Source organism: Ptychodera flava, chromosome 7 (genome assembly GCF_041260155.1).
Source record: "Ptychodera flava strain L36383 chromosome 7, AS_Pfla_20210202, whole genome shotgun sequence".
Taxonomy (NCBI): Eukaryota; Metazoa; Hemichordata; class Enteropneusta; family Ptychoderidae; genus Ptychodera; species Ptychodera flava.
The window spans coordinates 33,568,548-33,589,866 of NC_091934.1; the positions used below are offsets into that span (position 1 = coordinate 33,568,548).

Sequence of the window (21,319 nt, forward strand, 5' to 3'; positions counted from 1 at the left end):
CACAGATGGCACGAGGACATCGATATCGAAATCAAGTTGTCACCACTGCCGGCCTAAAGCAGTTTTGTCTATGGCTAAATTTTCGTCCAGACAAGAATTATTAAAAATAAACGTCGAATACTTTGGATAACTTCACTCGATGTGTTTGCGAGGCCATTGCTTTGTATTTCAACATACTTTTTTGGGATTGGACGAACAGATTTTACTTGCTTTCTTGGCAAAACGGGTAAAAAATATCAGTAATTCTGGGGCTGGTGTCGCTCTAACATTTTAAAACGTTCTCTTCTGAATGACTAGCAATTAAACAGCTGTGACATTGCTCTCACTTTTTGACAAGGAATCCGATGGAAAAAGCAGGTCAGCCACATTGTTATAGTAACTTAATCTTCATTATTCCGGACTATGCTAAAAAGGGTTGACGGGATCTTTAGCAGCTTAGAGAAAACCTGATTGTAAGCATGCAAACATATCACTCATATACAGAAACACATTACAGGCAGATCTGGTTGAAAATGACAAATTTAATAACTTGTGAATCTTCCTTAGTACAACATAGAAAAAAAAATAAGAAAGAGAAAGTTTCCTGAACAAAAACCTTGTTCTCCCACCACTAATGTATAACATGAGACAAGAATCATTAGGTTCCATTTGGTTATGTGAAAGAACCGAGTCACGAGTCCTGAACTTGGTCACCCCCAATTCCCTGTATACAGGTCCACACTTATCGACGATAACAATAGGTTTGGATCAAACCATTGCGGTGAAGGGGTTAAAATTATTTTGGAATACATTTCATATGGAAGATCATGACAGATCATTTGTGTAATACTATACAGGGAGGGGTGGGTTTCATTGATAGCATAAGAATTTGAAATGTTTTGGTACCTTGCTAGTAGATTGTGACATTATTTTCGGTCCAAGTATACATTGGACATAATGTGTCTTGAAGTATCAATATACTATGGATACTCTAAATCTAAGGCTGAATTCAAATGAGATGTTCCACCAAAGGAGGGCATACAGTGACCTAAATAATACAGCATCTATGCTAGTGGGACTATAGTAGACATTTGTTGACCAATATTCTACATCTATTTCAGTGAATAAATACACTGAACATGCTGTGAGTGCGACTAAGTCAAACTTGAATTACAGGTTGTTTTAAGGTTATCTTTTAACAGACCTTTGTCATGTGGCTTTTCTCGGCATCAGTTACTGGCTGGACTAGCCAGTATGTGGGTTTTATCGTGTTCAACCCATGATCTATGGAACAGCCTATCACTAAAGCTTGTCTGCGGAGGTTTACCCTTTCAATTTATTGTGTTTTGATATTTGTATGCCCACAGACATGGAGCAAGTCTAGGCTACTTGTATCTCAAGTCATATATTGATTCTGTCACCAAATTAAAATGCTCAAAAGTTTGTTAAAGCTATTATTTCTCCATACCATGTGTTCAAATAACCCATCTGGAGTTGAAGTCCAGTGTGATATAAAGTGAACACAAGTATCATGACATGAATTTATGGTAAAGTCAATGTTTCAGCAACAACATACACCCTCCCAGCCTATATGGACGAAAGCAAATTTGCATGACATAATGTACGAGGCAAAGCCGAGTACATTATGTTGTACAAAGTTTGCTTGAGTCCATTATGAGATGGGAGGGGTACATTATTGCTATTATTTTGTAGTATGGCAGTGCTAGTGACTTTCTTGTGCCACAATCCTCGATAATCAGATACATTATCAGTAATAATCTGAGGGTATGACATCACAAAATTGACTGGTATTGACAAAGCTACAATATAATTTGAAATATTGATATACTCTTTCTCATCACTTACTGCAAACTGGGTATGTGTACACACAACAAAACATTGGGAGATTAAATCAGATACAAAATGTAACAATAGCCATAATCTAGAAAAGTATCCATTTGGTGGTGCACACACACAAAATATCAGTCTCTGAGTTTCCACTGCTTCTAAACTCATGGAAACTTGAACATCTCAATTGAACCCTTCTACCCCATTGCCCTGTAGAGAAGTCCAGCTTTACCGCTGAAAACAATAGAACTGGACAAAACCATTGTGGTGAAAGGGTTAACTTACACCACAGAGAGTTGAGGTTAATTACATTGTTTTATGAGGAAATGGTTATTCAATAGTCTGTTTTAGATAATTTTAAAGTCACCAAAGCTTTTAACTTGATACATGTTGTCTTACAGCAAACAGTAATGCCATGATATGGAATAGTCAAAAAAAGGCACTTGTAATATTTTGCTGTGAAGGTTGTTGATATTTTATACCCTTAGACAAACTGTGGATGAATATATGTCTTTTTAAACATTTTACAGTTTATGTTTGAAGGAAACATTTTTTGATTATCAAAGTATCTTAGCCATAGTTTATCTTTATCAAAAAGAGTCAACAAAAGAAAAGTTGAAGAAAGCAGTATATACTCTAAGAAAATGAAAAACAATACTTTAATTGATTGGTTTGTGGTTGAAATTGAATTTCAGTATCAAATACATGCATCACTTTGTTGTCGAGCTCAACAAATGTACAACTAGTTTTTAAAGATATTTACAATTTGTTTTATATAACTTTTTAAATGCTTTCTTTATGTGTCCCACAAGAATACTACCAGACACTACGACATAGAGTACGTCAGTAAATTGTTGACTTGAAAAAATTAATCACAGCTTGACTTAAGGACTTTTCAAGGAATTTTCAAGGACTTTCTGAGAGTCAAAATATCATTTTCTGGATAGAATTTTTTTACAATATATCTTTTTATATGTAAATTACATACCACTTTTACAATCTTATGGCTGATCACCTTGCCATTTTTGAAAATTGTGAGTGGATTATCAACTTCCCAACACTTTCAATGACTTAATTTTCTACAACTTTTCCAAGATTTTAAAGGAGGCTTGAAATTCAAAGGACTTTCAAAAACTTTCCAGGAACGTACATGTATGGATGCTGGGTCTGGTTCTTGCCTTACAGTGACTGATCTAATTATGCTGAAGTTTGGGTTACTTATCTCATACATGTAAATGACCCTTAACTTGCCTGCATTATGTTCAACAACAAAGCTTCATTACTAGTGACATGGCCTTCTTGCCAGAAAATGGATGGAAAAGTCGAGTATGAGACACAACATGCAAGTAGAAAGCTTTGAATACTCCAGAATGCGATTTTAAACAATGATTTGTACAAAAATGCTTGGCTACTTTCATGTACAATTCCGCTTGTCAGACAAAAATGAAAGCAAAATTTGCTTCTTTCAGTTGTTTACAACACACTTAATTAAAACATCATTAGTGTGAGTTCTAAAAGTTGCTTGAGAAAGATTACACAATCAATGCAGCAGCATTGTAATGTACAATCTAGAGAGGGTGACAATGCAGAACGTGGCAGAAGACACAGGTCATGAACATGTTTGTCAAAATATTTCAACTTGTTCAAAATGTGTTACTTCAATGTTGATGGAAGTTATAAAATAAAGCTTTCAAAACGTAAATGCACTGTATATGGTAACTCTCAATAACAAAATGTAAATATGGTTTCACTTGGATATGGAGAAGAGAGAACAAGCTCTGGAAAAAAGAATTCCTCATTTACGCTGTTGAGGGCGCAATCAAACATCTTCAAGCTGTTGTGCTCAGCATGATATTATTGTCATTTGTACACTATCTATAGAAACACCGTGAAATAAAGTCAGAATTAATTTTGGTCAAAGTATTGCAGTATCCAGACCTTAGAGAGACAACACATCACAGCTAGTGCTTTTTACAAAACAAAACAAAACTTCTAATACTTTCCACATCAGAGAGCGATTGCAGTCACTTACTGGTTTCTCACAATAATTGACATCTGCAAAAGCAAATGATTGTGAAAGTTTGTGACACAAAATTTCCTGACAAAGCATACCGTTATGTACATTTACTGAAACTGTGACTACCAATTGATTGGCAGTAAGTGTGACCACAATTTGTAGACTGGGCAGATAGAAATATCATGCATTTTGAGATGTAATTGGTTTGTAACGTTGTGAATGTATGTGTGGTGATGATATGCATGTGTCCGACAATAACTGTCCATTCTGAACATTCTGCATTGCAAAGTTCCTCAGGTCCATTAAACGTTCTTCACATTTCTGAGCATCAAACCTTGTCTATGACAATACTCTATCATGAACTATCTGTTTTGTGGCAAAGATATGTTAGCAGGACACAATCTAATCATATTTTTTGGGGTTTTTTGTGTCGATATAAAAATGTCTTTGAAAAGTTCTACAGAGTGCCAGCATAACAAATCAATACTCTAACCTTCCATAAACATTTGGGTTGTCTTTTTGAAAGACATGGGACAAATATAACTGTTTTTACAATATATATTTCAAAGGGGGAATTTATCATCCATACATAATATTTTGCCGCCTTTTTTCAAGTTAAAACTAATTATCTTGGGAATACATTTCTAGAAGAAAATTCAGTGTCATTGACACAAGTAAAGCAAAACATAAAACTGATGGAATGCCTTGTTTTCTGATAGCTCCAGACTTTTTAAGTTTCTTTCCACAATGTTGAGCAGCTTACATTTGTAGTACCTTTCAATCATGCAGACTGAAATCATTCAGTTGCTTGGCGTGAATGTCAAATAGGTATCCAAAATTTCCAGACCGTTTTGCGATGTCAAATGCAGTTTCATTAGCACCGTTGGTGATGTTGATGTCAATAAAGCGGTGCATCAGAAGGAGCTCTAATGTGTCTCTGCCGTCGACGTTTGACGCCGCGAGATGCAACGGCGTCTGTCCGCCGTTTGTCTGGGAGTTGATGTCGCTGCCATTTTGAAGCAAAAGTGAGGCCGCTTCAGCATTGTTCCATTTGCAGGCTGAGTGCAAGGGCTGCCATCCGTCTTGCGTTCGGGCTTTGACGTCGGCGCCGTTTTTCAGCAGCAGCTCTATTGCCTGTAAGTGTCCGTTGTACGAGGCTCGGTGAAGCGGTGTGTAGCCGTCATCATCCTGTACATTAATAAGGCTCTGATTCTTTTCAAGTAACTCAGTGATGATATCTAGGTGATTGTTCTCTGCAGCCCACAGAAACTGCTCCCCTTCATTCATTTCTGCGTTTTCATCAAACTGATCATCATCGTCATCCCAGGCACTCTTCCAGCTGGTGCGTCTTTTCCTTTTTGATTCCTCCATCACACGGATGAGCAGTTCAGTGTTCCTGGTGACCCTGTCTTCAGAGTCAACATCATAATCTCCGTACTCAAATACGTCTTCAAGAAGACTTTCAGCAGCTTCAGCATAGACATTATCAGCTTCCTTTCTTTCTTCTCTCTCCTCTCTTTCCCGGTCATCAACGTCATCTTCCGTGTCTTCCTTTTCGGCATCGTCAGCCATTCTCAGCGTTGATCCGATAGCACACTTTTCATGACTGAGCTGCCTCGGCAAAAATCTGTCTGTAGAAATCTTTTCTTCTTCATCTTTGATATGTGTTTTGATTTCATTGCCAATGTCATCCACTTCTTTTTCATCTTTCTCCTTTTTGCCGCTGCCCAGTTTTGAATTCTTGTCGGAAGTTTCCGGATCCGGTGACTTTACAGAAATATTTTCTTTCATGATTTCTTCCTCTTTCTCCGTGGGTTTTCCATCAGTCTCAATCTCCAAAACTTTGTTGCTGTCTTCCATATTGGCATCTATAGTGTTCTGAAAGATATGTAGTGTGGAGAATTGATTTATCTCATGTGCTTTTAAAGGTAATAAACCCCTCAAAACAGAAAGTTATAAACTTCTGTTATAAACCTTGTCTTGCATATTTTGAGAATAAATATAACTACCATAGGTGGTTACCATTCGTGCATAAGAGCTTAAACAACTGTCACAGTGCAAAGTTTAGATTAAGAAACAAATTACCCACAATTTACCAATATTTTCAATTCAAAATGGCCGTAATACCCTGTGTTAACTCTGTTTGAGGAGAAAGACTACAGGATTAAAAATTAGTTCACACAAGTTGGAGACCAGCAGAGTACTGCAAAAATTTGCTACAGTAGTCTGCTCATCTGTACACCTGAAGAACATTAATCCCTACGATTATTGTAAGAGATACTGATCAAAACTAGCTGAGACATGTGACCAAACACACAGGAAGCAGAGCTCACAGATAGGAAGTAAAAGATTTCACAGGAAATTGGATGACATTATAACAATGTGCATGCACCTAATGATGTGCTCAGGTGACACTGCTGGGACTTTGGCAGAGAGTGCTGTCATGCAACTCAATCTCTGATGAGTATTTTAAAACCTTGCTATACAAACAAAATCCAGGTATATTCAAGGCACTGAGTAACTCCCAGGCGTCATTAGTCAGTCTCCAGAGTGTGTGAATGATGAAATCCTAACAAAACAAATAGCACACAGATATTTTTTAATGAGGTGGATGGTGTTTGTTGAAATGACATGGGATCAAGCGATGTGTATCTTGACAGCAAACAATGTGAATATTTTGTTAATTAGTAGACTGTGGACAGTCCATCGTTCAATTTTGTCCTGAAGAGTCCGGAGCAAGCTGGTCTCAGTCTTTAGCACTGGATTACATGTATGTGAAACTGCCAACTGACTTAATGAGATCATGTCATTATGGCAAGTACAGTACCTCCTAAGCGATGAGTGCCATTGGCTGGAACATCAGTCTAGACTACATTCACGTACATGTTTCAAAACATACAGAACAAGGCATATGAGACTGGGTCAATTACCTCTAGATACAGCCCAGGCCTTCAGAAACCTACAGTATGGGCTAGGGACGAGGAGTTTCCACTCATGATGTCTTGGGAATTACAGTGACATATCAACTCCTAATAAGTGGCATATTTTTTCAACATTTCTGTGGGTGAAATTCTGTATCTGATTACAACACATACAGTAGTGGGTTCAAGTAGTTTTAAGTCTGATAAATTCTCATATTCACGTGTATATTGTACAAACGATAAATTTTACAGGGATTTTAATTTCACAGTTTGATGTTTGAAATATTAATCAGGTCTCAGTTCACTGGTTTGTCAGAAGAGCAATCAAACCAAACCTACTGTTATTTATGATTTTCAGGATAATGGTGTTTAATTTAGTAGATTCATCTCAAAGCAAAAACAGAACAACTAAATTCATGAGGGTAATTTATGCCATTTATTTCAGAGTGTAGTTGAGTAAAGTACACAGAATACATCTATATTATCACAAATGACTTCATGTCTGGAATTATAATGCAATTGTAATTTGTAATAAAATAAATAATTACATGCATTGAGTAAATTCTCAATGGGATTGTACTCACAATGTGGGGCACCTATCAGCGAAGATATAACAGTCAAAACTGCTCAGCTAAATGCCACACCCCTCCCCACCTGAAAGAGTGGCCTATTAAACCAACTTTACATAGTTGTTACAATTTTTCCAACCGCAACCCCTCTACATGCTGTAGTAAGTAATAAATATACAGTATGTAGTATACCAGTACAAGATGCATGCTAGGTTGACAACTAGAGTGCTTGGCATCAACACTTGACTTACAAATTGAAAATAGAACAAAAACACCTTAACAATGAAATTACTAAAAAACTCAGATTTGGACAGGCTGTACCTTCAAAGTGCAATGAATGCAAGTGACATTACAAGCACCTCTGTTATCAGCAAAGAGTACATTCAACTCTCCTCTGAAAACTGAACTAACATCACTACTGATACATCGTATACATGGTCCATTTCTATCAGTCTGCAGTTTGACAAGACATAACACAAATGACTGTAGGCTGTCATCCAATTTATTCTCACTGAGAAATGAATTTCCTGTATCAGCAGGGGCTACATTTACCGGTATGACTGCCAGTCCAATCTTACAATATCCTGAATGATGAATTTACTTAAGTCATCAATTACAAAGTCTGCGAGTTGAAATTTCATGTTCGTTAATCGCTGCAAGCACCATACTCTGGCATGTATTTTTAAATAATTCAGTTCACTTTACAACCACAAGCAGCTGTGTACTTACTCTTGCTGAAGTATATGACCTTATAATTAAATTGATGTATTCTGGGCATGCTAGGAACAGATACAACCCTTCTTCTATCAGTATTACTCAGACAACTACAAGATTGTCGATTATCACAGTTGTAGCACTAAAGAAATATAGTTCCTTAGTTTTGGTGTCAACCCCCTCCCTCCCTTTAACACGAAACTCCTTACTGCAAAATTCATTTTGGGAAAACTGTGTTGTTTACTATGTAACAACCTGTCTTTACAGTTATACTGTCATCTGTTCCAATTTTGCCACAGTTAACCATGGAAAGAGAAAATCTAACCAATCACATATTTTAAGCGGGTGGCCGCTTTTTAAGAACAGCGCCCTCACATTGGCATTTTGAATACCAAGGAACGCCCCTTTGACCATATGTGGGCATATTTAGATTACAGGTGACTGTATACCTTTAACACATACATTATGCAAAATCTTCATATCAATGTAGATGAACAAGTTTCCACTTTTTCAATGTTCCAAGTAGTCTATATTCTTTTATCAGAGTTCAAATTATGTTTCATCGCTTTTACATTGTCAAAATTAATGTTTAATTTTTTCTTGATGAACGCAGAGTTAGTATTGTGTTGGAGCCATATCATCACATTTAGTTGAGACTACACGTTTTTAAAAAGACATACAAATACATGTCCAGTGTCTGCATTGCCATTCTTTCTCTTCTGTTGAGTTTCTCTCTTCCGTTCTGCTTTGTGTTCAACCTGTTGCACTTAAAATATCGCATTTACCATGGTTTCATGTTCTGAATTTATTTCATTTTGTTTTTGTTACAGCAGAATTTTCATTGTAATTTTGATGCACACAAAACGAATTGGGATCTTAACCTTCCCCTCTAAACTAGCGAATTACATTCTTGTGCATCTGCTTTTATGATGGATGACCCCTATTGGTGGCAGCACATTATGGTCATCAGCCTGCGGGACGTTGAGGGGCATTATACTACACTCTGCCAATATTGACAGAATTACAACCATATAGATTTGTAAAGCAGTCGTACTAGTACCATGTTGATCGATGGCTGCAGGAATATAGTGGCCATAAAACGTTTGATAATATTTTCATTGTTGAAGATAACTTCCTTCCCTTCTAACTTAGACTCTCCACAGTCACTGTACCTTGTTTTGCGCGCGCCCACGGTGGGCCTGCATTCGAAGGCTACGCTGTGCAGCTGTGAGCACGTGCTGCCAGACACAGCGACTGTCGGTTCTTGCAAGGATATGAATATTCATAAAGGTAGTGACGTCAAAAGAAACACCTATCTAACTGAACGGAGAGAATATATACTATAAGCGGTATGTTTTTATTTTTCATTTTTCATTTTATTTGGCTATGGTACTTGTCATTTTATTTTGATTAACGGATGTGCGGAGTTAAAGTACCCGGATCAGGCAGAAATCCGACCGGTCGCTTGCAAGAACGTCCAGACCCTGGGATTCACGTCGCGTCTCTGAAGGGCGCGCGCGTGTTCCAACAGGGAAGAACACGAATCGCAGGGTCTCTGCCAGATTACTTCTGACTGTACATGTACTTCGTTTTTCTCCCAAAATACGTTGAAATACACATTATCTGCCTTGCTGACTATATGCCTAGACTTTTTCACAGGCTTTACATAATGATTTTCTTTTTATATTAGCCTTCAGCCACTTAGCTGATCAAAGTGAGACTGCAAGCTGGCAGAACCAGGACTGTGAAAGAGTGACTACGCAATGCCTTGTGTACATTATACATCATATTTTTACTGAAAAATGAATTCTAATCTGGACTAAAATGCCATTGTCAACAACAACATTAGATATTACATACATGCTGTAACTGTTTAAGAATGCGTTATCTCATGGATATTTTTGAGAATACAGAAAATATTCTGGCTGATCTGAAAAAATCTTGTTATTAGATTGAAGAGCCGTATGATAATATCTGAGGGAAAGGTAGAGTATGTAAATTCACCTGATGACATCGATTATGAGTTTCTCTCCAGACACGCTTACCCTGGATGTCATACATGTTTGTGCACCATCATAGAGATAAACTTAAATGTCAGCCACGCAAGTGGTGCCATTCAAAACATATGAACCATTAGTAGACTTACTCGCTGTAAACCTGGATAAAAGTTTCAGTACCGGTGTGATGAATGCACGGAAGTTTTTTCCAGGAAATGAAGAAAAAAAAAATCGCATGTCTGACAAAGCACAATGGATTTGCAAGCTAATGAACCATTTACAGTGTATGAGTTAATGCCAGTTTCTGGTGACTTTCACTTCATGAAATTTAAGCTCTGAGTTCTGTGGATATAGGCTCTGAATACTGAACAAGACTGGACTGTGCCATTCAGTTTGTAGGGGTGTTAGCTACCTACCGGTAGAATCTAGTTTTTCATAGTCCTTGGACAGTTCACTGAACCTCATAAGATTTATGCTCTCAAAGGCAACCTTGAGGTAATTACTCCATTGGACACCGGGCAATTTGTTGTTAACATTTCTAGCAATAATTTCAAAATGTCCTTCTGCAGCCACAAAATTTTGGTTTTCTGTGTGATCAATTTATTTTCTGAATTCCTACGGGTAAATTTTTTCACTGGCAGGATCTGTCATATGTGCTTCAATACATGTATGGTACGGTACAGGAAAAAATATGAGAGAGTAAATCTGTTTGTCACAGAATTGATAGATTAATCGCTTTGTTTTAAAGGGAGGGGGTTGTCAGGAGTGCACCTGTGCAACTTTCTTCGTAATAAACAATGTATTTCCTGCATGATGTCTACAGATGCATCATGTCAACACAGCTGCAACATTTACATTTTAGGATGTACATTATGACAGACATGTTTTAACTTTCTTCAATCACCACAGTACCTAGGATACAGTGATTATATTGGTCAAATGGGTCCCATACAACCTGTGAGTGCAGTTCCAGCTCCCCCCTCCCTTTAATGTACATTTCACGATGTCTTGTTTCATTGGGAAATGAAACTGATTATTACGATATGAACGCCGAACCATGAATGCATCCATCACTTGTAACTGTTGACTTGCATGTAATTCATTGCAGAGACGAATACTTACCATGTACAGGGCCACTATCCTAGGCCAGGCTGTGTTACTCACATCATACAGATCTCATAAATCTTATTTCCTTGTTAGCAGGAGATTGATCCATTTGCATATGAATAGTTCCACCTTTCTGGCCTGAACTTATGGTGATTAATTCAGTGTTAATTCAGTGTTCAATGTGTAGTTTCATTTTAGTAGTGAGAGTTTTTTAATGCAAAACTTAAATCCTATCACATTTGGCAGAGTTTCAACATTTTTTCATTTTTTCATATCAAGCAATATAAACAGGAATTTTCCATATTTGTGAGACGATCATAGCAGAAAAATATTTTGACCCTTTTCGCATGCATGCTGGGATTAACCCCATTCTTGCTAGAAAGGTTTGCCCTGTACAATGGAATGGAAATGAAATGTAAGGCTGATCAGATCACGGAATCCATTACATGAATCAGTGAAAGATCTTATTTATGAGCTCAAAACATCAAGATCCTGTCTGTCATTTCCTGAACAGTAAAGCCATCAGTGTATCATTGGTTCTTTTAAGCTTGAGATAGAGACATCGAGCTAATCAAAACAGCACTGCATCACATATAGTTCACAGAGTCATTAAATAAATAATTGGATTTCCATGTACTTTCAATATTTGTGGATAATGTGCTGTGAGAACGCACATGTCAAACTGAAAATTGTTACTAGGGGCTATAGACACAGACTAAGAGTAAGCATTGCGTCATGATTAAGGTATAATGTACCACAGGGACATATATATTTTGACCCTCAAACTTTTATAATACATTTTTGTCTGCCATTGGGGGGGGTCATTTTGAAGCTCATCAAGTATTAAAGGACAAAGTCAGCCATTTTTCATGAATTTTGTTTGATGCAAGATACTTCTTATATTGTTTGACATGTTGAAAGATACTGAATAAATGGGTGACCATGCATATATTCGACCCCAGTTTTAGACAAATGACACAATCGCGAAAATGAAATAATGGTCATGACCATTAATTCATTTTCGCAATGGTTTTAATGTATGGTGTCTAAAACCGGGGTCGAATTTATGCATGGTCACCCATTCATTAAGTATCTTTCAACATGTCAAACAATATAAGAAGTATCTTGCATCAAACAAAATTCATGAACCAGATATGAACTCTAAATGCTCACGTGTTTCATTATATATTGAAGTTATTTGTAAATTTGAACCGTTGCCACATGTTTGCAACTTCATTTAAATTATTATGATCAACATAATGAACAATAATCACCGCCCATTAATTCTAAAAGGTCATGAAATATACAAATATGTAATTAGCTGAAATAAAAATATTAAATTTACTTGACTGCTCTTATTTTATCACCACTTTATATAGCAAGTGTAATTACCGTTGGCCAAGTCCTTCAAGCCATACATGCCGAGCTGTTAAACCTCATTAGATATGCAAATTATAAATTAGCTGACATGAAAATGTGAAATGACTTTCGATATTGTTTTAACCTAGTACCTGGTATAATCATCAATGTACATAGCATATTTTTCCAACTTTGATCCAGTAAATCCTATAAGCAAAGTTCATTAAATATGTAAATTAGGAATTGGCTTAAGTAAAAATGCTTAATGTTTGTCAATAATGTTGTATCATGGTATCTGTAATATGTGTAGCAGATTTTGTCAACTTTGGTCAAGTCAATTCAGATATATATCTCTAATTAGGAAAGATCATTAAATATGCAAATTAGGAATTGGCTGAAGAGAAAATGCTTAATGACTTTAAATAATGTTGTATTATTGTGTCTTTAATGTACCTAGCTAGCTTCATCAATTTTGATCAAGTCAATTCAGATAAATATCCCTAATTATGTAAATTCATTTAATATTCAAATTAGGTTTTGGCTGAAGTAAAAATGTCTTTTGACTTTTAATAATGTTATATCACAGTATCTTTGATGTATATGGTAAGTTTCAACAACTACATTCAAGTTTATTCAGATATATATATCCCTAATTAGGAAAGTTCATTAAATATGCAAATTCAGAATTGGCTGAAGTAAAAATGCTTAATGACTTTCAAAAATGTTGTATCATAGTGGCTTCAATACATGTAGCAAGTTTCATCAACTTTGGTCCAGTCATTTCAAATATATATCCCTAATTAACAAAGTTCATGAAATATGCAAATTAGGAATTGGCTGAAGTTAAAACGCTTAATGACTGTCAATAATGTTAAATCATAGTATCTTTAATACACATACCAAGTTTGGTTAATTTTGATCAAGTCAAATCAGACATACATGTATATCCCTAGTTAGGAAAGTTCATTAATATGCAAATTAACATTTATCTTTCATGTCATCCCTTAATGGTTCCCACTGCTGATATATCTTGGTGTGATCAACATTTGTAGCAAATCTCATTAAATTGTGTGTAGTCGTTTTTAATATATATCCATTTTTTCTAAAATCATTAATTATGCAAATGAGCAAAAAGTATGCTAGCCACACCCACCAAAAACTAATCAGTTCTTGCCATTTGCTAACTGAATATATGTACCAGATTTGATTCTGATCTGAGGAGCCATTTTTGAGATATCGGACCAACAGACAGACAGACAGACAGACAGACAGACAGACACACAGACGGACAGACAGACAGACAGACAGACAGACATCGCTGCGACATATGCTCACGTGTGTAAACATGTGAGCAAAAAATGGCTGACTTTGTCCTTTAAGTTTCACTGGCTTTATTTTTGTGAAAATGAAAAATTTTATTTTGCCTATGGAGTGAACAAAGGGATGTCAGCCATCTCAAATTTTAAGTGTTGGTAACTATTGGGTAATTTGTTTCTCTGGAAACAAAATTTGCACAGTGACACCTGATTTTTATCCTTGATTTCCAAATGGAACGGTTTAAAGTTTCCTTGAGGAAAGTTTGGGCAAAATTACAAAAACTAAGTCTTCCAGTTTCAAAGCGGTAACTACCCTAAGGATTTCTTTTCAGTAACATTTATCAAACTTCGATGGCGTAAGATAGGAGACTGTATTACTTTTTTCAATATCTGTATCAATATCTGTAACCAACCACAGTTTTTCAGTATACTCCTGAAGACATGGTGAAACATCCTCAGCAGGTATCTGGCATGTATTTGTTTTCTGTTTATTCTTGTTGACCATAAAATTTCTGTATTTACAGAAATTCCCTTGGTAGTATCAAAAATTGCAGATATGCACACACAGCCACTTTGATAAACAAAACAATGTATATTTCAGTATTATATACTGAAATGAGAAGATAGAGAATCTAGTAGATTTACCCACAAAAACTCAAAATTTACAGCCATCAAAGGTTTAATTCAATAAAAAGAAAATTAATATCATTTATTGGCAACGTACCGTCATACATGCTGGAACAGTGAATTTATTAGAGTGAAATAATCATTTTGGGTTGAATAAAATCAATTTTTTTTTGCAAATTTCATTACAAGATTGTCTTTTGAGAATATAGTTTTTATTTGGAAAGTAGTTTATGATCCTACAACCAAAGCACTGTCTATTTGCATGAAATGGCCATGAAGGAAAAGTCTACCTGTGTGCCAAACGCTCTTATCCTCTAATCTTTGCTCAGTTGTCATGGCAGCAAAGCAAGAGGAATCAATAGTGATGACTGACCTTTGACCTTTTTTCTGCTCCAAGTCATCATCAAAGATGCAGTGGATGGATTTTAGATGTGTAGTGTAGCAGGCATTTAGGTAATGATGCCACAAAGGGAATAACCATACCAGGTACACACAGCCAATGATAAAATATCACAATTTCTCAGCTAAGGCCAAGAAAAATAAAAAGTTTGTTTCTCATCCTAGACAAATTGCAAAAATGATGCGGTGACGTTTTTCTTTTTCTCTCCATCTTTTTTGTTCTTCTATCAACAAGAACGCGCGCAAAAAAATGAAAACAACATGGGAATGCAAGCAGAGATAAATGCACAGCAGTGTTGCTTTAGTATTTTTGTATAGCAACAGTTCTGCGATTTGACTTTTAGTGCAGCAATGCACTGTTTTGGCAGCTTAATATAACAGTGACATATGTGTACAGTTCTAAATAGAATGTTAGTGTCAGTTATTTTGTTTACAGTTCTATTTTATACAGCGCTGTGTTATGCACTATTGTCGTGTATTTTTGTATTTTTTAAATCTTATTTCCTTGTCAGCAGAAAAAATGTTCACACGGCGGGTCTGAATTGATGTGCGAGGATGAGAAACAAACATTTTATTTTCCTTGGCCTAAGCATGAGAGTTCTGTATTATGGTCACATGAAAACATGCACAAACAGTTTCTTCAATGAACAGTTGATGTGTATGACCTTTCTGTTTAAATTTGCCAATATCAGAAACACTAGTTTTAGATCATTATCTGAACAAGTTTTCTGTAAAGTGGGTCTCAAATGTTAAGCAAAGTCTACTTTGAGAGAAAATCATTGATGCAAACCAAATACAAAATTTGATGAAAATTTTTACATTTTTTTGTTTATACTACTGTTTATCACAGTATCTTATGATTGAGGTTGAGTTGCCTGTTTAGCCTAAACAGTGAAAACTTTTACAATAGTTATCTGATTCAATGAAATATCATCGATACACTGTACAGAAAACAGACTTATTTTAGGATAATGTCTTACAATATTTGAAAAATACCAATCAGATTGTGTGCAGAATTAAATCTAATCTTCACACAGCTCCTGCTATGGCGATAAAAAATCAACAATAATTTACAAAAACCTGCACAAAAGTATGAGAGAATTCACCTTAAAATTTTACAATTATTATCTCCTGGAGCTTTGGCGGACTCATAAAAATTGAATTTTTTATTGTCCCAACAGAGTAAAGAGACAGACACAGCAGCCATATTCACTATGTAGAATTATGTAAATTTTCCATGGTTGCTTTTGTAAGACAACAGTTTACACTTCCCTTTTGGACAAAAAAAATAAAATGTTTCTTGTCCTTTAGCACAAATAGTTAATACAGCTAAGATAAAAAATTTCTTTTGGAAAGACTAAAAGAAATACAGAAACATATAGTGGTGCGGTTTTGAATTTCCAACTTTTCTGAATATTTTGTTTCTCTGTTATGTAAGTTATGCCAGCTCTGTAAGACTTCACACAGTTGATGAAAGTATCTGCATGCATAGCAATCTTGATGCAGGGTGCATGTCCATGGAAACGAGATAAACAACAATTTGTGAAGCTTTACCTATCATATTGGTTACTGAATGTGGCTCAGAGATAAGACCATTTCACAATCGGATAACCATCTGTGCTGACAACTAAAAACATCACAGTATTAGCCAAACAGACTGCATTAATTAAAGATATTGATAATATCATACAGTTCTGTAGCGTATTCCAAAATTTTAATATTCTCCACTCAGGCTGCAGTATTTTTTCAAAAACATTTAATATTCAAACAAAATGGCTGTCACCATAAGAATAGCTCAAACTTTTATTTCTGTCTGGTATTTACAATGTAGGTTATGCTGACCTGGTACTACTGTACACACAGTCAAACTAATATTGAATAATTTTCCATTTTTTAAAATAATTTCTGTAGGGTTTTTGATTTACAAATTATAAATAGCGGCATACTATTGTGAACATGAGAACAAGTCTTTTGCTGGTTGAGGATAGAAACAATGTTCTGATGCCATGCTGTGATTGAGTGAAGCTGAATTCTTGGATTTCAAAACTGGGGCAGTTTACAGGAGATTATTAATTTGACCGATCAACCATTGACAGTTGCTTTGTTGTGTGGCATGGTTGGATTTCTGTGGAGGGAAATGTGATCAAAGGGCTAGAAAATGGGACAGAAAATAATTGATGAAATTTTCATAATATTTACCATAACTAGGTGTGATTAGTAAAGCTTGTACTCAAAATGGACATTTATTGACGCACTGAGCACTGAAAGCCATTTTCAAATGAGGACACATCGTGACACACCGTATATCTTGTCAGCGAAAACAAGTAGGCAGTTTCTGAGAAAATCAATAGCACAGTTCACAAGGGAGAATATGTGTATATGTGGATACTGTGTGTAAGTGATTGCACAGATTGTGCTATCATTGCTCACACTTCACTGAGGTCTCACAGTTAACAAATGCCACACTTGTTTCTATTTTGTAAAGTGCAGAAATAGAAGGGAGAAAAATTTGGTGGAGAGGAATAATCTCATACATTTTAACCCTTTGGGCACTGTAATTTTCTCCCGCCAAAATTTTTGTGCAAAATTTTACCACTTTTTATAAATTTTTCTTTAATTTTTTGATAATTTTGGACCAAATGGACATCACATTTCATTGGCTACAGTTTTTTCTCAAAATTTTGGCAAAAATCTGAGATAAAATTGATTGGGGTTTATTTTACAAAGGGGACAAAAATAGACTTTGGCACTCAAAGGGTTAATAATGTGTTTCATATATTAGTTTGAAAAAGGACTACAGTATGAAAAAACAAGTCGACCGGTACACGCAGATGTACTCTGCAGCTATTTACAGTTTTCCTCTGAAATCAAAGGTAGTGTGAAATTCACCTCCATACACACTGTACATGTATTTAGTACTGTATGCACCTGATACATGTAATGTAAAACCTTGAACTTTCAAGGTGCTATTAATCTATATTGATCGATTTGTTGCCTTGGAAATGGCTGCCATCTCTCTGTACAGTCAATTGCCTCTTCACCCAAAAATTACAATGTAGCATTTTAACATGGGGAAAGATTTTGTGACAACTTTCGAACAAAAAAAAAGAAAAGTGTACATTTGTAATTGCAAGATATTTAAACAAAAAATGCCGTATTTCAAGTGTAATTGGTACTGTAGTTGTTGGGTTACTGCCAATTCTCCAGGTCTTGATTCAAAATCAACAACATATGTTGACCAAAACATAAAGGTGGATCACGTACCTGTCTTGTGAAAGTGCAATATTGCCAACTATCACACTCATTTGTGATGCGGTGCCGGATGGTGAGACTTTAAGGCAGACCCTTTGAAGCTGTGTACCGGAGCTGGATCACAGATCTTTGCAAGTGTTCACCAACGAAGAGATCCTGCCACACTTGGTCCTACAAGTGGATCAGAGTTCATCACCAGTAGATGCAGATAATACTGGTACGACTGTCACTGTTTCTTTTCTCTGGTCTCTCTCTGTGCAAACTGTAAGCAATTAAAGCAGACAGGGGATCAATCTCAGCATCTCTCATTTCCTTGTTTTCTTTGGCACATCCCATTCATGAATAGGGGTGTCTGATCTGGCGAATAAATGATGACAAGTTGCCATGGAAACTGGTCAGGGATTTGACGCTTTTCCTATACTGATACAAGCCATGATTACTTTTGGGTTAGCAGATTAGGTATGCTTTGCGTGAAAACAGATACTCACAATAACAGTTACCTTTTGTTAGAGTTTTGTTCCTGGAGAAGGTGGTAGAACATAAAATGTCATAACTGATAAATACATGTAAATTCTAGTCTACGGTAGACTAAAATTTAGTTGTCAACTTTAACAGTTGGTAATACATACATACTGTACATGTACATATACATGTATATTGGCCACTATTAAGTCGAACACTAGGCATTTCAATATGATATTGCACTTCGATCAAAACTGCATTTTGCAAACAGAAAACACACTAAAATACTACATGGTACACATATATAAAGGTTACAGCTACAGTACTTGAGCTTTAACCCTTTCACCCCCAGTTCCCTGTATACAGGTCCAACTTTACCATACAAAACAATGGATTTGGGACAAACTATGGTGGTGAAAGGGTTAAAAGAATTAATTGACTCTGATATAAATCAAGCATAACCACACACAGGTATTACCATGATGACTTATACACATGCATTTGTTTTTTTTCTCCGGAGAAAGGTAAAAAAGCAAAGATATAGTAAGTAAAAAAAGCCAGCATTGCTTTTGTGATATAATCAAGCAATAAACCACACCGAGCGATGGTATACCACAAGATTTGGACCAGTTCGTGACATGTACATGTATGCACGAGTGATAGCATGTACATGTATGTGTCGTGAAGTGGTCAAAATCTTGTGGCATACCAGTTTCTTGGGTGGTTTATTGCTATACATGTATATCATAATTGAATTTTTGGAGTGAAAACTTCAAAAAGGAAATTTTCTCTCGATAAGAACTTGCCCATATTCCAACTCTGCTATATTCATTATTCAGTATAGCACATATAGGTGTAGATGTACCTACGGTGTCCACAGCTGCTTCAAGGCGGTTACAATGATGTTCCCCTTGATATAAATTGATACATCCATTTTGCACATTGTTGTCTGCCTTTCACACATTCACAGATGAGAAATTTCACCTTCATTGTCCACCCTCCGTGGATGACATTACAACACTCTCATAGAAAGCCTTGGCAGCAATGCTTTTTCTTGTTCTGATGACATGTCTGAATTAATCACAATGAATAAAACAGCAAACCTCGGATGATGAATATTTCAAACACGAAACAATCAAGATACTGTACCTAGAGCAGGTATTCAGAAATATCCTCATGATGTCCTGAATTAGGCAATAAATTTCACCTTTCATTGAAGTTGTACAAGCTTATCAATTCAATCCATCACTTTACCGTACACACCAGAATACTGCCTATAGAATTTCATCGCTTTCATTGAAAGAAAATGAAGAAAATGTTGAGGTGTCAAACTACATGTACATTGACAGGGTAGATGACAAACAGCAGAGTATTTCACACAGCATACTTCATGACAATTTTCATATTATTTGTATTCAAACCCCTTGTATTGTGGTGTGGATAGTCCTTGGCATAATTGATTAACAGGTAGTGGTCAATAACATAAGCATATTGCTACATGTATGTTGTAGCTACCCAACAACTGGGATCATCCACAGTACATTATTTTCTATAAAACATTATTTTATAGCTTACATGTACATGTATACCGGTTCAGGAAGATGCAGCAAAGATGGAAAATGATGGCAGAAAGATATTATAGTTTATAGACATACAAGCAAGAAACATGTAACTGTGTCTAAAATGCATGTATTTCTACAGTACTGGTGTACACAGTTCTTGTATGTACCATGTGCTTTTTTATTAGTCTATGTAGAGAGTAACTGAAACCCTGTTAGGAATATACCGTAGTGAACTACTTCATCTATACGACTAATTGGTTTTTTTTTACATCAAAACTCTATAGAAGCACTGTACAGTTGAAAAATCACATATTATTGTCAATGTATTCCGCCATCTCTTGCCAAATCAAACCGTAAAATTTGAATGATAAAATCAGAAAAGCTTGGCATCTCCTTTGTTTGAAAGACAAGAATATGATGGTAAGCAATTACGTTGAGTGCATGGTACAATGTACCTTTGGGGAGGCTAGGCAGACAAACTAAGATGGGCTATCATATGTATGCATTCTAAAACTCAAAAAAAGATGAAACAGATTCTGCCACAGGGAGAGATAAGAAATCAATAAGTATGAAACTCTTTCTATTGCCCGCTGTTGCATACATTCAACACTGAGTAATTGAGGAATGTGCGTCCTTGTGTCTCATTTTCCAGAAAATCTTGGGTTTCAAGTCTTCAGTTTCATATGTATTTTTTGGAGGGATATAAATTTATGTTTTCTTATTTTGACAACACAAGAGGAAAGCTGACTTGATTCATTCTTGGCAGCAAAATTTTTGCAGTGATTGGGTTATTGCTGTGTTTATTCTCAAAAGTGAATTCTAATGTTTCTCTGAACAATGTATTTTTTGGTTGACTTTACAATTCTCATTGTGATGTATAAAAGAAAGGTAAAGCAAAGATCCTGTGCTCAGCATCAATGCAAGAATATCCTTCAGGTATATATACATGTAGCAATATGCTTTTCCATCCACACATCCATTTTGCAAGATGATTTTTTTTCCATAGACACTTGAGGGTCCATGGTTTTACTGAACATCCAGCTTGAAACTGAAACCTCACTATCAGTATCATACTGAAAGGAAACACGCCCATATAAAATTAAGTCTGCTTCTTGCTCATTTTGGTTGAAAGCACAGGATACAGAAACTAGGTTAATACAAGGCAGTTATATTTGGGACAGTCTATGGTA

At 35.9% G+C, this 21,319-nt stretch overlaps 1 protein-coding gene across 1 annotated transcript in view; it reads right to left on the reverse strand.

Annotated features, from left to right (window-relative positions):
• Positions 1-503: 503 nt before the first annotated feature.
• Positions 504-21,319, reverse strand: part of LOC139137343 (ankyrin repeat domain-containing protein 49-like) — a 28,764-nt gene continuing 7,948 nt past the window's right edge. The window contains exons 2-3 of the mRNA XM_070705381.1: positions 18,118-18,367; positions 504-5,722 (exon numbers count right to left, since the gene is read on the reverse strand). Of these exons, the coding sequence (XP_070561482.1) occupies positions 4,622-5,704 (1,083 nt within the window). The 5' untranslated portion in view covers positions 5,705-5,722; positions 18,118-18,367 and the 3' untranslated portion in view covers positions 504-4,621. The remainder of the gene's footprint in view (positions 5,723-18,117; positions 18,368-21,319) is intronic.